Raw genomic sequence first — 16,813 nt, 5'->3', positions numbered from 1 at the left:
TGCTGTCATCTCTCACTGGGGGACTGGGGACAGTTCTCCTGGGCATAAGGCCTGTGGTCCCCCAGCTCAAAGCTGTCTCTGCTCTGCCCGGTTTGGCCGCTGCACCCTGCTGTTGAGGGCACACCCAAGCTCCTTGCCCTTGACCTGGAGCCCAGGTGTCTCCAGGGGGGTCCTTCCCAGCGCCTGCCGTGCTTTGACGGGACACTGGCCGGGCTCTTTGCTCTGCCACCCCCACACCTGAGCCGCCTCCTCCACCTGCCCACCTTCTTTGGACATCCCTTCCGCCTCCTTTAAGATCCGTCCCTGGCGGGCGCCTTTGCCTCCAGAGGCTCAGCCCTGCTCGGAGCCCGCCTGCTGGGCACGCTGCCCTTGTTCACTTCTCCCTGCCTCCCCCTCGCCTTTGTCGCCTTGGTCTTTGATTGCAGACCTAAGTAGCCACGAGCTCTGAAACCAGCACTGTGGCCTGCAGCGGATGAGCAGAGAGAGACACTTGTGCCACTGAGGTTTTCGCGGCCGAGTGGCAGTGGCCGGGGGAACTGGGTGCAGTGGGTTTCTAAGGCCACCGCAGCAGGGCAAAGGCCCGACACTGGATGTCTTCAGCAACAGGGATTTCTGCCTCCCGCTCTGGAACCTTGAAGTTCACGTCCCAGGCGTCCGCAGGCCTCTAGGGGAGACCTTCCTAGGCTCAGCCTCCCTGCGCTTCTCTCCATGGTCTCCCCACACTTTCACGTTGTCCGTCACTGTGTCTGAATGTCCCCCTTTGATCAGGACACCAAGCATGTTGGATTAGGGCTCACCCTAGTAACCCCCCTTTCACTTGACTACCTTGGCTTCACCTTTTCCAAATAAGGTCACATCCTGAGGTTCTGGGACCAGAACTTCAGCGTTTCTTTTGAGAGTACACAGTTCAACAACACCCTCTTGCCCCCAGCTCACCACCCCCAAAGCCCCTGGGCTTCTGAGCGCCCACTCTAGTCTAGCCAGGCCCCTTGGTCTTGGTCTTGGATTGAGGGGTGAGGAGCGAGCAAGTGGGCAGAGGCTCTGGGACCCTAGCCAACTTGGGTGACGAAGCATTCCTGACCGCCTGCAGGCGCTGCCCTGTCCAGCATCGCACTCCCTGCAAAGCACAGCCCAGGGGTATATACACCTGGCACATGAGTGCCCCAGCTTTGTCACCCCACTCAGCCCCGAGCCTCGGCCGTCCTGGTGCCCACCCTCCCAGCTGCTTTGACAGGATGCCATATGAGCTTGTGTATCTCCCACAGTCTGGACACTGGGAAACCCAAGATCAAGGTTTCTACATGTAAATGTGGGGAGAGACAAACATTCTTTGCTGATTCTGCCCTTTTGACCCTCCTTGTGTGCTGTCACCAGCACTTTGGGCTCTAACCTTGTGTGTAGGGGACACTCACATGTCTGTTAACTCATTGTGCTGACTGAAGCGGGTGGCTGGGGAGGCTGGGTGTCCAGGAAGGCGTTCCTGAGCTGAGTCTTAAAGGGTGTGGGCCAGCTAGGGCAAGTGACCCCTTCCCTGAGAGCCTTCCCCCAGTGGTCAAGTGCCAGCACCAAGAGAAATACTGTCCTCCCTCTGTCCCTGAGGCCACACCTGTGTCCTGGCTGGAAGTTGTCAGTGACAGCTCCTTGCACCAGGGGGCAGTGTTGGCCCTAGATCCTCACTGCCTCCAGTGAGGCTGGGAGCAGCCACCTCCAACTGGCTGGCCCTGTCCTTCCTGCCACTCCCTGGGGACCTCAGGAGGCCCCTTTGTCCCTCAGTGCACAGACCCACACAGTGCCAGCTGCTCAGGCTACCTTCCCCTGGGTCACAGCCTTTGAGTGGAGGGTCGCTGGGCGCTGTGGCACTGCAGGGAGCCTGGTGATCACAGTGGCTGGAGGCTGGGGACAGCCCTGGAGCACAAGACCGCTGAGAAGCCTCAGCTGGCGCTTGCATGCTGTGTCCCGTCGCCTTTGGTTTTCTCTGCTGTCTCTGTCACCTGCATTGTTCTTCGTGCCCTCCCTGAGGTTCCTACTACCCAGAAATCTCAGCCTCAGTCCTTCCCCCTCAGGCTCTTTGATATCAGTCTGTGCCGCCTGAAAGCCAGGCGCATCCTCCTTTCATCTGTCCCTGCTGGCTGCCAGCCCCTGGGCCCCCGGAGGACATGTTTAGGTCAGTGTGGAGCAACCTGGAGAGAGCAGCCCATCCATCAGAGGCCACTGCCGCCACCCCGAGTCCCCTGCCAAGACTTTCTGGTTCTGCACAGGCTGGCGGCAGCCCAGGCTGGGCCGGAGGGCTGGGGTGCTGGGGCTGGTGGGAGGGAGCTGGGGAGGGGCTTGTGGATTAATTAGGATATTGTGGGGCCTGTCTCCGAGCCACCCCTCCTCTCACCCTGCTGCTGTGCACCTCTGAGATGGTCTGCCGTGGCAGCAGGGACTCCTGGACTTTCAGAACCCCCACGCCACCAGCTGCCCCTGGCAGGACCTCACCTTTGCCATCCGTGACCTCCTGCCCCCCTGCTGCCCTCTGAGGCTGCAGGAGATGCTACATGACAGTGGGTATTAAGGGCCAAAGTGATGTGGATCCTAGGAGGACATGACAGGGCCTGCCCCTTGGCTACAGCAGCTGTTGGGGGCCATCAGTGTTCTGCTCCGCACAGTAGCCATGTTGTCTGGACCAAAATGGCCCTGACTGTGGGATTTCGTGCTACTTCTCGTTGCAAGAGGCAGCCTGGGAGATGTAGTGTAGGTCTGCAGTAGCAGAGTTTCTGGGGACATTTGGAGATTTATTGGGCAAGTTGTAACTGCCCTGGCTTATCTGGGATTCGCGGCTGCCAGCACTGCCTGGCGGGTCTCAGGTAGCAGCACAGCCACTGGTGGCCTGCAGGAGTTCAGGCGGTTTTTATTAGAAGAAGGATTTTGGTTTTGCTTTTTTTGGTGTCCGTGCGCTGCCACACTGTGCTTCTGCTGCAAGCCACAGCCTGGTCCTATAGTCAGTGAAGACTCTAGTCCTTAACAGCGCCCCTGCTCGGGAGGGGGCAGGAGCTGGGCTCAAACCTGACTCTGCTGATGACCTTGGCCACATTGCTCAGTCTCCCGGAAGCCGGGAGCCACCCTTAGGAGCGGCAGGAGAAGCACCAGATGCTCCTTGCTTTGCTGTGGCTCGTTCTTGCTTGCAAGGAGTTACTTATGCATCCCAGTGACCTCACGATTGCCCTGTCTCTAATGCACACTCTGAGGCCCAGGGACAGGCCCAGGGACAGCTGACAGGCCTCCCTGGCTGTCGGTGCTCTGGAGAGGAGCCGGCAGCGGGATCTTTGGATCTTACCGCCCCCTCATCGCTGCAGCCAGGAAAGGGAGGTTTTTCCTTTTGGGTATCACCAGTAGCAAGCAAGACAGTGTGGTGTCCCCCAAGGCAAGTGACCTGAGCCAATTGCTGTGCTAGTGGGACCCAAAAGTGTCTGTCCTGCCATGCTCTGACAGCAGGTTGCAGGCCAGTGCAAGGAGGCTGGTCACACAAGCGGGCAGGGGAAACTCTGGGTCAGCTGCTGCTCCTGAGGACGAGGGCTGACTAAGATGCCCGCTCCGCTCTGTAAATGAGGCCTCCACGTCCTCAGGCAGATTCTCGGCCAGACCTGTCAACCTCGAGGGCCTCTTCCCAACCTTCCACCAACCGCCTACTCCAAATGCAGGGCACAGGGGGGGCCGTTGCTCCCTGTGTCCACATGTCCCTGTTGTGTGCCTTCATGGGGGGGTGACAGGATGCACCTGGCACAGTGACAACCTGAAAAGGCCATGTCTGAAAGTGCCTTCTGGGAAGTGCCATCGTGAGGAAGGAGGCTGGTCACACAGGATTCTGGGGCTTGGTCTCAGACAGGCTGAGGGTGGGGTCTCTCTTAATGCCAGAGGCAGGCGTCTGGGAGCAGGAGGGCTTTTGGTTGCCCGAGGCCTCTCACTGTCCTCTGCTTCCGCCTCAGCACTCTGCTCTCCCTTGGGCTCACAAAGCCTCCAACCTGTGGCTCCTGTGTCCACCCCAGCCCTGTGCAGCAGCCTCTTCCCGTGTCAGCTCTGGGAGGTGGGGTGAGATTTGGGGGCAGTGGGACTCTGCCCACTGGGCTCCTCCTGCACACTGTCCCAGTCCCCGTGCCTCAGATGAGCCTCTGGTGACAGCTGCCAGGAGCCTGTATCCGCATGGGCGCTGCAGTGTGGCCCCCAGCTGCCCCGGGCAGGCTTTCTCCAGTGGACATGGATGCCGGAACAGCCTCGGAGTCAGGCCAGGTCTGCAGAGCAGCGGTATTCAGCCAAGGAGAAGCAGGTTGACCATTTTATAGAAAGGGTGGGATGTTCTGGGAATGAGGTAGATTTTCATTTATCTTTGTGTCTCTGATGCCTCTTCCTGTGCTTGGTCCTGCGTGAGCGTGGAGGGACAGGGTGGTGATAGGCCCTACAACTGTGGCAGCGAACTTAACTCTGGCCGTGTCCAGGTTCAGGGGGTCCCGCAGCCCTTGCTCTTCACCACCCCGTCCTGAGCTGCTCTGCGAGGCCCGCTCTGCCTGTAGGTTGACATTTCTGTGCCTTTAACCTTCTGTGGCAGCATGTCCTAAATCTACCACAGAGCTCTGCTCTGCCTTGGCCTTGGACTCCCTCCCTTAGAATCCTGCCCATCCGGGGGACGGCGGGGGCAGGCTTTGGGCTGTCTGGTGTGGGACCCACCTCCCTGTCTCCCCTTCCCTCCCATCCGGCCTCTGGGCCTCAGGAGGTGGTACCCCTTCTCCTGATTTCTGCTTTGGCCACAGCCCAGGGCTCCTGCAGCCCAGTGCCAAAGAACTTTGTATCCTGGGGCCAGTGACCCCAGGCAGAGCAGCAGCTGGCTGTGACTTCTCTGCCACGTCCTCTGTGCTGAAAGCCAGGTGCTTGACTGGTGTAGGGTGAGTGCTCCAGGACGGGTGTGGCCCTATACACCTGAATCCAGCTTCGGGGGAAGTTTCTGCATGTGGCAGAGTGCAGTATGTGCCCAGACCTGTGGGAGAGTTTTGCGGCCGGCCGGCAGGCTGGCTCCTGCTACCTTCAGGGCTGGGGGCTTTTGTGGTGGGGGGAGGCAGGACAGCTGTGCATGGGGGGTGGACAGGTGAGCCTTGCAGAGCTGGGTGGAGGTGAATGGGATTCCTTTCCATCTCTGCATTCTTCTGGGAGGAGGGGGAAAGAGAGTGACAGGCTGGCATTTGTCCCCTGAGGCCTGGCCCTTCAGGTGTACTGTCTCAGTTGACCCCCAGGGTGACCTGCTCTGGTTGGAGTGGCAGTACCAAGTTTACTGATAAGGAAACTGGGCCTCAGGTGCTAAACCTCAGAGCTGGGGAGGAAAGCTGGGCCCCTGCCCACAGGGAGGGGCTGTCCCTGGGCCACTGCTCCTGCCTGGACTTCAGTGGACGGGCCCTGCTTCCATCCTGCCTCTGCCCAGTGTGCGGCAGGCGGAGCTCCCTCACCCAGAGGCTGGTAGCTCAGGTCTCAAGTCCAGGCCTGCTTTGGATGCCCTCTGCAGGGACATGAGGACCCAAAGGGGTGTTCTTACTCCCCACTGTCCACGGCCCCGGGTGCCTCATGGATCGGGACTGCTGTGGCACTCCTGGCCTGCCGAGAGCCTTCACCAGGCTCCTGAGCCAAACCGTGTGTGAGAGGGCCTGCGGGGTGCAGGGAGGGACAGTGCAGCCCTCTGTCCTGACTGTCAGATTAGTGATCACTCGGTGACACTGCGGGGGCAGGGGTGGGCCTTCCGGAGCTGCGGAGGGTACTGGCCTTTGGTGGAATATCTACTGAACCGCTTTCTGTATCTGGAAAAGCAAGTGGGGAGCATGTGTGGTGGGGAGACACGACCTACTGACCCCCAAGACAACCAGAGTCAGGGAGCCAGCTTGCCTGCAGACGGGGCAGGCTCAGCCGGGGCAGCCCCTGGAAAGGGGAAGTGTGCCTGCTGCCGTGTCCTCTCACCAGGGACTAAGGTCTCCCCTTGGCCTGGGAATGTTTTCACACCATAGATACTGCATCACCAGTGGGGAAGAATATGGGAATTCTCCACGTGGCAATATGGGAAAGCACCCAGAGGGGCACACGAGCTCTGCTCGAGCGGAGCCTGTGGGAGCCAGCGGGGCTGCGGCGTGGGCCGCGTGGAGGGCGCCTCCGGGTCATGGCACTCGGTTGTTCTCTCGGCTTCTTATTGCATCACAAGCATCTCCCACGTCATCAGAATGGAGCCCACGCGTCACTGTCCTTGATGCATACTGTCCTAGCAGCGTCCTGGTGTTGGAGCTCTGTGAATTCTGCTGTCTTGAGCATCTTTGTGCACACTTCTTGGTTCCCGTTTTAGACTGATTCCTTGATTCGGATTCCTAGGATGGGTAAGACTGGGCCGGGGAGCATAAACATCTCAAAGGCTCCCAATCACCTTGCATAGGGCTCCGGTGAAGCTGCCCTGATGACCACGGAGCTGCGGGTCTGCTTTGTGCCTTACCCGAGCTGAATGACACTGTTTATGCTGTGTTGCTAACACCACAGCAAGGGCGGCCCCTCAGTGTTTTATTTGAATGGCTTGATGTCTGGTGAGGGGGAGCCCTGCAGTTACTGTTTTGTGGTCCTGCTTATCCAAAGGAGTGCTGTGCTTCCCTTTTTTTTAGGGGGAGAGGGGTAAGCGGGGATTGAACTCAGCGGGCATTTGACCACTGAGCACATCCCCAGCCCTATTTTGTATTTATTTAGAGATGTGGTCTTGCTGAGTTGCTTAGGGCCTCACTTTTGCTGAGGCTGGTTTTGATCTCGAAATCTTCCTGCCTCAGCCTCCAGAGCCACTGGGACCTGTGCCTCTTGGCTTTGTGCTGTGCAGTGGTTCACTCACTCCTCCTGGCCCCTCCTGGTCCTGGGCAGAGTTGCATTTGGTTCCCCAGGACAAGGGTGAGACTTGCACCCTGTGCCCGTGTCCAGTGTGTGTCTCACGCTGCCAGTACCACCTGCTTCCAGCAAGGAAAGGGTTCTGGCGGGCTCTGATCACCCACCCAGAGTGGAGCTCCATGGACTGAGGCTGTCTGCACGGGGGGCCATGACAGGCACTGATGTCACATGCACTCAGCCCAGAGCAGGGCACAGGGCTGCATGTCTCTGTCCAAAGAATCCTCTCCAACCTCTCACCCCAGTCCCCAGTACTGCTGCTTCCTTTGTTGTCCCCCTGTGTCTCCTGATCCATTGGAGTGTAAATTGCAGACATGGAGCCACTGGCCCTGAGGACTTCAGCGCTCTCTCGCGCGCGTGCAGATAAGGTGTCCTCTCCCTGAGCACAGTCAGACCCGGGGGTGAGATCAGGCAGCGAACATCGACCCGGTGCTATTTGATCTGCAGACCTTATTTAAACTTTGTCAGTGTCCCCGACAGCGTTAGCGGTCCAGGGTCCAGCTCACACGTGCATTTACTCGCCCTTTTGGCCTCCTGTCATCTGAAACCATTCTCGACTCTTTCGTGCTCCTTGACACGTTTGAAGAGTGTGAGCCAGTTATCTCGTGGGGTTCTCCTAGTCTGGGTTTGCCTGTCTTCCACGAGATCCGGGCTGTGCACGGGAGGCAGGAACCCAGGGGACGCCGTGTCTGTGGCGGGCACCTCAGGAGGTGCGTGGTACTAGCTTGGTGCGGGTGATGTGGACCTTTGTCTCGTGTTGACGTGGCGCCTGCTGGGCTTCTCCACTGCACATGGCTGTCCTCCCTCACCGCGGTTCAGTGACGTGTGGTCAGTTGTGTTCCAAAAATATTAAATGGAAAACTACCAAAATAAACAAGCCCAAGTTTTGGATGGTGGCTGTTCGGGGCAATGAGACAAAATCCTACGCCATCCTGCTTCCTCCCGAGCTGCCAGTCAGCCTTGGTCAGCAGACCGGCCTGTCACTCGGCAGCATGGCCGTCATCAGGTGGACTGCTCTGGTGGCAGTGCGTGGGGCCTGTGTTCAAGTCACGGCCCCAAATGCGAGGGTAGCGGTGCCAGCAGTTCAGACGTGCCAGAGAAGCCATGTCACTTCTTTGAGTGAAAAGGCAGAAATTCTCAAGGTATTAAGGAAAGAAAACCACGGTGACGTTGTTGAGACCTGCCGTGAGATGCGCAGAGACCACGATCACACAACTCACTGAGCATGTCCTGGTTGTTCTGCGAGATCATCAGGAGCCTGTTAGACCCATTAAGCTTCCTCATAGGTTAGCACGGAAGGAGAGGCGTGGGGGGTCTGCGGTGTCAGATAGGCTCGGGGTCTTGCACCACCCCCTCAGTTAAAGGGGACTTCTTTAATGAGGACAAGGTGTAGAAATCACTGTTGTCCTCTATTTTTGAAAGATGAGGAGCGTGGAGCCCAGCAAGGGACCTTATCTTTGTTAGTGTGGCTGGGTCTGATGCGGAGGCCCTTCCAAAGCCAGCGCCGCCCTCCGCAGCCTGTCCCCTGCTGCTCGGAGCCATGGCCCACCCCCACCCCCAGAGCACCTGCTCCTGCCTCCTCCTCTTCTCGTCTCGGGTGGCCCCTCTGTCTTCTTGTTGGAGTCTCCTCCTGGTGCAGACTCCACCTTGGTGTGCTCCAGGGAGCGTGCAGGCCTGGAAAAACCCAGTGACGCTGTTGGAACAACGTTCGCTCCTAGGCCTCTACACCACCCTGTCCGTGGTGCCAGGCTTTCCTCCATGGCTCCTCCCTCTGTGTCCCCCGCCCCACCTGCCCGTCTCTAGTCGTCCTGTAGTGGGAACGGTCTCCTCGCCTGCGCAGGCCAGGTCTCTTCCTTTCTTGGATGCCGGTGGACCTCCGTGAAATGACCTGCTGTACCCCAGACATCTCCCTGACCCCACGGCAGCCCCCGCGGCTCCTCCCCCGTCAGGGGCTCTGTGTCTCTCGCCTCAGCCTCTGCAAAGTCAGTCCCTGTGCTGCCTGTCCAGAGACAGCAGTTCCAAACCTGTCAGCTCCCCTCCCTGCCGCCCAAGAGAGGCCTGGATGTCTGGCCCTGGGCCCCGGCCTCTCCTTGCTCCCAACCCTCCGTCTCTCTGGAATGCGTCAGACTTGTCCCTTCATGGTCTTGGCAAATTGCAGTCTCCACAGACCTGTGCGTGTCTGCCTCCTGCACTGCCCTGAGGCCTTGCACTGGGCCTGGCGGTCAGTGGCTGTCCTTCGCTCCTGTCTGTAGGTCTCTTTTGCAGACTTCTCCCTCCCTCCCTCCCTCCCTCCCTTTGGACACAATGTCTTTATTTTGTCTTTATGTGGTGCCGAGGATGGAACCTCACTGCTAGGCGAGCCCCCCACTGGGCCCCAGCCCCGCCCCCACAGACTTCTTTCTTAATGTCCTACTTTCCTTTCCATTCTGTCTGTATTTCTCTTCCTCTCCGTATTGGTGGCCACCACATGACACTAGGGTTTTCACCATATTTGTTTTACTTATTGAATCTGTGTTTAAGTTCCTTACTAAAATGAAATGGCTGAGTCAAGCGTTTCCAACTTTTTCGAAGAAATGACTCACACAGGTAGATAAGGGCCATCAGGGTGGGGCCGTGCAGGTGGCCCCTGCTGTCCTTTCAGACTTGCGTGGAGCTGGGTTTCCCTCCTTTATAAAATGGAGGAGTCAACCTCTGAGCTTCACCTGTTGGGATGTCAGCTTTCCTCACTTGATGAAAAACGTTTTTATTGTGCTGGACACAGTGGCGCACACCTGTGATCTCAGCAGCTTGGGAGGCTGAGGCAGGAGCATCGCGAATTCAAAGCCAGCCTCAGCAACTTAGTGAGGCCCTAAGTAACTCAGTGAGACCCTGTCTCTAAATAAAATGCAAAATAGGGCTGGGGGTGTGGCTCAGTGATTGAGTGCCCCCGAGTTTAATCCCCGGTACTCCCCCCAACCCCCCAAAAAAGAAAAAAAGGTCTGATGTGGTGTAACATGTATCACATGACTTTTATCATCTGAACCTTTTCTAAGTGCCCTGTTCAGTGGCATCAGTTATATGCATGTTGTTATGTGACTGTCACCACCATCTACCCACAGAACATTTTTCATTTTGCAAATCTGAAACTGTGTCCCCATAGAACACCAAGTCCCCTGTCCACCCCAACCCCAGAAGCCACCATTCTACTTTGTCTCCACGGGTGTGACCACTTGAGGGATGGCCTGTAGTAGAGTCCTGTGGCATTTGTCTTTCTGTGATTGGCGTATTTCACCTGCCCTCGGTGATTTTTTTCTTTTAAATATTTTTATTTATGCATTTTTAAAAATTGTTATATTTAGCCAGGCACAGTGGTGGATGTCTGTAATCCCAGGGACTTGGGAGGGCGAAGCAGGATTGCAAGTTGGAGGCCAGCTTGAGCAATTTAGCATGTCTCAAAATATAAAATAAAAAGGGCCAGGGATGGAGCTCTCTGATGGAGCACCCCTGGGTTCAATCCCTAGTATTACACACAAAAAATTAATTATCACATTTATTTATTTATTTATCTATTTATTTATTTATTTTTGTGTCTTCATACATGTACTTTGGATAATAATGATCATCACATTCCACCATCATTAATAACCCCACGTACCCTCCCTTCCCCACCTCTCTGCCCTATATAGAGTTTGTCTATTTCTCCCATGCTCCCCTTCCCTATCCCACTATGGATCAGCCTCCTTTTATCAAAGAAAACATTCGGCATTTGGTTGTTTGGGATTGGTTAACTTCACTTAGCACTATCTTCTCTAACTCCATCCATTTTCCTGCAAATGCCATGATTTTATTCTTTTTTATTGATAAGTAATATTCCATTGTGTATATATGCCACATTTTTTTTTATCCATTCATCCACCGAAGAGCATCTAGGTTGGTTCCACAGTTTAGCTATTGTGAATTGTGCTGCTATAAACATGGATGTGGCTGTGTCCCTGGAGTATGTTGTTTTTAAGTCCTTTGGGTATAGAGGGATAGCTGGGTCAAATGGTGTGGTTCCATTCCCAATTTTCCAAGGATTCTCCATACTGCTTTCCATATTTGCTGCACCAATTTGCAGTCCCACCAGCAATGTATGAGTGTACCTTTTTCCCCACATCCTCGCCAACACTTATTGTTGTTTATCTTCATAATAGCTGCCATTCTGACTGGAGTGAGATGAAATCTTAGAGTGGTTTTGATTTGTATTTCTCTAATTGCTAGTGATGAACATTTTTTCATATATTTGTTGATTGATTGTTTCCTCTTCCGAGAAGTGTCTGTTCAGGTCCTTGGCCCATTTATTGATTGGGTTATTTGTTTTTTTGGTGTTTAGCTTTTTGAGTTCCTTATATAATCTAAAGATTAGTGCTCTATCTGATGTGTGAGGAGTGAAGATTTGCTCCCAAGATGTAGGCTGTCTGTTCACCTCACAGATTGTTTCTTTTGCTGAGAAGAAACATTTTAGTTTGAGTCCATCCCATTTATTGATTCTTGATTTTAAATCTTATGCCACAGGAGTCTTATTAAGGAAGTTGGGGCCTAATCCCACATGATGGAGATTAGGGCCTACTTTTTCTTCTATTAGACGCAGGGTCTCTGGTTTTATTCCTAAGTCCTTGATTCATTTTGAGTTGAATTTTGTGCATAGTGAGAGATAAGGGTTTAATTTCATTTTGTTGCATATGGATTTCCAGTTTTCCCAGCACCATTTGTTGAAGAGGCTCTTTTCTCCAATGCATGTTTTTAAGACCTTTGTCTAATATAAGATAACTGTAATTTTGTGGGTTAGTCTCTGTGTCCTCTATTCTGTACCATTGGTCTACCAGTCTGTTTGGTGCCAATACCATGCTGTTTTTGTTACTATTGCTCTGTAGTATAGTTTAAGGTCGGGTATAGTGATGCCACCTGCTTCATTCTTCCTGCTAAAATTGCTTTAGCTATTCTGGGTCTCTTGTTTTTCCAGATGAATTTCATGATTGCTTTTTCTATTTCTGTGAGGAATGTCATTGGGGTTTTGATTGGAATTGCATTAAATCTGTATAGTGCTTTTGGTAGTATGGTCATTTTGATAATATTAATTCTTCCTATCCAAGAGCAAGGTAGATCTTTCTGACTTCTAAGGTCTTCTTTGACTTCTTTCTTTAGGGTTCTGTAATTTTCATTATATAGATCTTTCACCTCTTTCTTTAAGTTGATTCCCAAGGTTATTTTTTTTTTTTTTGAGGCTATTGTAAATGGGGTAGTTTTCTTCGTTTCCCTTTCTGAGGATTTGTCACTGATATGCACAAATGCCTTTGATTTGTGGGTGTTGATTTTATATCCTGCTACTTTGCTGAATTCATTTACTAGTTCTCAAAGTTTTCTGGTGGAACTTTTAGAGTCTTCTAGGTATAGAATCATATTGTCAGCAAATAGTGCCAAGTTGAGTTCTTCTTTTCCTATGTGTATCCCTTTAATTTATTTCGTCTGTCTAAATGCTCTGGCCAGTGTTTCAAGAACTTTGTTAAATAGAAGAGGTGAAAGAGGGCATCCCTGCCTTGTTCCAGTTTTTAGAATTTCAATTCAACTTCAATTTCTCTCCATTTAGAATGATGTTGGCTGGGGCTAAGCATAGATAGCCTTTACGATGTTGAGATATGTTCCTATTATCCCTAGTTTGTCTAGTGTTTTGAACATAAAGGGGTGCTGTATTTTGTCAAATGCTTTTATTGATATGATCATATGATTCTTATCTTTAAGTCTTTTGATGTGAGGAATTACATTTATTGATTTCCGTTTGTTGAACCAATCTTCTAATCAGAGGAGAAACCAGTCCTCCCTGGGATGAATCCCACTTGATCTCTGATCTTTTTGATATGTTTTTGTATTCAATTTGCCAGAATTTTATTGAGAATTTTTACATCTATGTTCATTAGAGATATTGGTCTGAAATTTCTTTTTTTGATGTATCTTTGCCTGGTTTTGGAATCAGAGTGATATTGGCCTCATAGAATGAGTTTGGAAGTGCTGCCTCTTTTTCTATTTCCTGAAATAAATTGAAGAATATTGGTGTTCTTATTTATTTTTATTTTTTATATATTTATTTTTTTTTAGTTTTCGGCGGACACAACATCTTTGTATGTGGTGCTGAGGATCGAACCCGGGCCGCACGCATGCCAGGCGAGGGCGCTACCGCTTGAGCCACATCCCCAGCCCTAGTTCTTCTTTAAACGTCTGTAGAACTCAGCTGTGTACCCGCCCGGTCCTGGGCTTTTCTTGGTTGGTAGGCTTCTGATGGTGTCTTCTATTTCATGCTTGAAATTGATCTGTGTAAATTGTGTGTATCGTCTTGATTCAATTTGGGCAAATTATATGACTCTAGATATTTGTCAATGTCTCCAGTATTTTCTATTTTATTGGAGTACAAGTTTTCAAAATAATTTCTAGTTATCTTCTGATTTCTGTAGTGTCTGTTGTGATATTTCCTTTTTCGTCAAATATGTCAGTGATTTGGGTTTTCTCTCTCCTTCTCTTCATCAGCATGACTAAGGGTCTGTCAATTTTATTTATTTTTTCAAAGAACCGACTTTTTGTTCTGTCAGTTTTTTCAATTGTTTCTTTTGTTTCAATTTCATTGATTTCAGCTCTGATTTTAATTATTTTCTGTCTTCTGCTGCTTTTGATGTTGATTTTTTCTTCTTTTTCTAGGACTTTGAGATGTAATGTTAAGTCATTTATTTGTTGACTTTTTCTTCTTTTAAGGAATGAACTCCATGCAATCAACTTTCCTCTTAGTACTGCTTTCATAGTGTCCCAGAGATTTCCATATGATGTATCTGTGTTTTCATTCACCTCTAAAATTTTTTTGATCTCCTCCTTGATGTCTTCTGTAACCCATTGTTCATTCAGTAGCATATTATTTACTCCAGGTGTTGGAGCAGATTTTATTTCTTATTTTATCAGTGATTTATAATTTTATTCCATTATGATCTGATAGAATGAAGGGTAGTATCTCTACTTTTTTATATTTGCTAAGAGTTGCTTTGTGGCATCATATATGGTCTATTTTAGAGAAGGATTCATGTGCTGCTGAGAAGAAAGTGTGTTCTCTCATTGAAGGACAAAGTATTCTATATATGTCAGCTAAGGCTAAGATATTGATTGTATAATTAAGTTCTATAGTTTCTTTGTTCAGTTTTTGTTTGGAAGATCCATCTAGTGATGAAAGAGGTGTGTTAAAGTCACCCAAAATTATTGTGTTGTGGTCTATTTGACTCTTGAACTTGAGAAGACTTTGTTTGATGAACATAGATGTTTGGGGGCATATATATTTACAATTGTTAAGTCTTGATGTATGGTTCCCTTGAGCAGTATGTAGTGTCCTTCTTTATCCTTTTTGATTGACTTTGGTTTGAAGTCTACTTCATTTGATATGAGGATGGAAACCCTCTTGTTTCCGCAGTCCACGTGAATGGTATGATTTCTCCCAACCCTTCACCTTCAGTCTGTGGATGTCTTTTCCTATGAGATGATTCTCTTGGAGGCAGCATATTGTTGGGTTTTTTTTTTTTTTAATCCAATCTGCTAGTCTTTGTCCTTTGATTGGTGAGTTTAGGCCATTAACATTTCAGGGTTATTATTGAGACATGATTTGTATTCCCAGCCATTTTTGTTTATTTTTGGTATTTAATGTGACTTGGTTTCTCCTCTGATTAGATTTTCCTTTAGTGTAATCTCCCTCTACTGATTTTTATCATTGTTTTTCATTTCCTTTTCTTGGAATATTTTACTGAGGATGTTCTGTAGTGCAGACTTTCTAGTTGTAAATTCTTTTAACTTTTGTTTATTATTGAAGGTTTTTATTTCATCAAATCTAAAGCTTAGTTTTGCTGGAAATAAGATTCTTGGTTGGCATCCATTTTCTTTCAGAGCTTGGTATATGTTGTTCCATGATCTCCTGGCTTTGAGGGTCTGGGTTGAAAAAGCTACAAGATAGATTTGAGATACGAATTGGTCTCCCCTTGATCGGATTCCTCTTTCTTGTGGCTTTTAAGATTCTATCCTTATTCTGTATGCTAGGTGTTTTCATTATATGTGCCTTGGTGTAAATCTGTTGTAATTTTGTACATTTGGTGTCCTGTAAGCCTCTTCTTTTTGGTTTTCCAATTTGTTCTTCATGCTTGGGAAATTTTCTGATATTTTCTCATTGAAGAGATTGTGCATTCCTTTGGTTTGAAACTCTGTGCCTTCCTCTATCCCAATAACTTTTAGATTTGGTCTTTTGATGTTGTCCCATAATTCTTGAATGTTCTGTTCACAGTTTCTAACTATCTTCACTGTGTGATCAACTTTATTTTCCAAATTGTATACTTTGTCTTCATTATCTGACTTTCTTTCTTCCAAGTGATCTAGTCTGTTGATTATGCTTTCTATTGAGCTTTTTATTTGATTTATTGTATCCTTCATTTCAAGGATTTCTGACTGGTTTTTTTTTTTTTCAGAGTCTCTCTCTCTTTCTCTCCCTTGAAGTAATCTTTTGCTACCTGTATTTGCTCTCTCATCTCATTGTTGGAGTGATCAATTTTTGCCTGTATTTGCTCATTTAGGTCATTCTTTAATTCACAGGTCATTTTAATTATGAACCTCTGACTCCCTCTCTGACATTCCATCAACTTCGCTGTCCATGGGTTCTGTTCTTGTAGTGTCCTGGTTTGTTTGGGGCCCTTTCCCCCCTTGTTTTTTCATGTTGTCTATGTGTCTTCCTTTCTTGCAGAGTGGATCTGAGATGTTACAGTTTCTTCCCTATATTCTTGTAGTACTGTGCAGATTGTCTGTACCTCACCTTGATGTTGGGCTTCCAGACCCTGCTGGTGTCCCTCAGTGAGTGCTACTGCATCCTGGATCTGGGTCCTGTGCAAGTTGGAGTGGGTGGATCTGGGGGGCTGGGCTTGACCTCCCTCGGTAGTCTCTTGGTCAGAAGGGGCAGTCCTGCGCCAGAGGCTAGGCTCTGGTGGGTGTCTGTCCCCGGGAGGGGGGTGGACCCGGGACTCCTGAGAACCTGGATCCCCAGTGGGCTGGTGTGGGTGGTCTGGGCTGGAACTCAGCTCCCGCAGTCGTCTGCTGGTTGGAAGGGGCGGTCCTGCGCCAGAGGCTAGCTCTGGTGGGTGTCTGCCCCTCTGGTGGGGTGGGGTGGGGGGTGGACCAGCCTGCTGTGCGCCTGGGACCCTCCCAGGCCGGTGTGGGTGGATCTGGACCACAGGGCTTGACCTCCCATGGTAGTGTGCCTGCCCTTGGTGATTTTTATTGATGATGTATTTAGTTGCCCTTTGTAGAAAGGAAAATTTCTGCCACTATTGAGAGAAACCTGCTTTAACCAAGCTCAGGCTGTCTCCTGTGAATCCGCACACAGGACAAGTCTGTTGCTGCCCTCCTTCCTGGCTGCCAGGACCCTGGGAAAGGGCCACAGCCAGGGCCTGCCTGGGCGGTGTGCCTGGACAGACACCAGCAAGCCACAAATTGCTTTCAGAGCTTGAGGTCCTCTGGTTTTGAGGCTGGCAATGGGAGCTGGGGTTCCAGTGGGTTCCATCTGCTCCTTGTCTACAGCTCGTCACAAATGGAGGTGGCGGATGGCACGGGCCCCTGTGTGGGGTTGCCATGGCTCGGGAAGCCTCAGTGCTGCAGCCTCTCTAACTGGACTCTGTCCTCCCCAGATGCTGAAGTTCCGGACGGTTCGAGGGGGCCTGAGGCTCCTGGGTATCCGCCGAACCTCCACTGCCCCTGCTGCCTCTCCAAATGTGCGGCGGCTGGAGTACAAGCCCATTAAGAAAGTCATGGTGGCCAACAGAGGTGAGCCCGGAGCTGCCAGCCTCAGCCTCCTCCTCACCCCGCC

The 16,813-nt window shown here is 50.8% G+C and overlaps 1 protein-coding gene across 23 annotated transcripts in view; it reads left to right on the top strand.

The window, feature by feature from the left end:
• Positions 1-16,813, top strand: part of Pc (pyruvate carboxylase) — a 104,891-nt gene that overhangs the window by 67,857 nt on the left and 20,221 nt on the right. For 13 of the 23 annotated variants that reach the window (XM_015503192.2, XM_048807702.1, XM_015503197.2 and 10 more), the window contains one exon: positions 16,635-16,770. In XM_015503192.2, the coding sequence (XP_015358678.1) occupies positions 16,635-16,770 (136 nt within the window). Of the gene's footprint in view, positions 1-4,897; positions 4,920-4,978; positions 4,998-5,100; positions 5,120-5,636; positions 5,660-6,459; positions 6,479-7,615; positions 7,638-8,194; positions 8,214-13,184; positions 13,204-15,781; positions 15,805-16,634; positions 16,771-16,813 lie in introns of those variants that run through there. The other 10 variants (XM_015503193.2, XM_015503188.2, XM_048807704.1 and 7 more) reach the window with 10 other exon arrangements.

Source organism: Marmota marmota, unplaced genomic scaffold (genome assembly GCF_001458135.2).
Source record: "Marmota marmota marmota unplaced genomic scaffold, marMar, whole genome shotgun sequence".
Classification (NCBI taxonomy): domain Eukaryota; kingdom Metazoa; phylum Chordata; class Mammalia; order Rodentia; family Sciuridae; genus Marmota; species Marmota marmota.
This window is presented reverse-complemented; position numbering and strand designations above follow the sequence as displayed.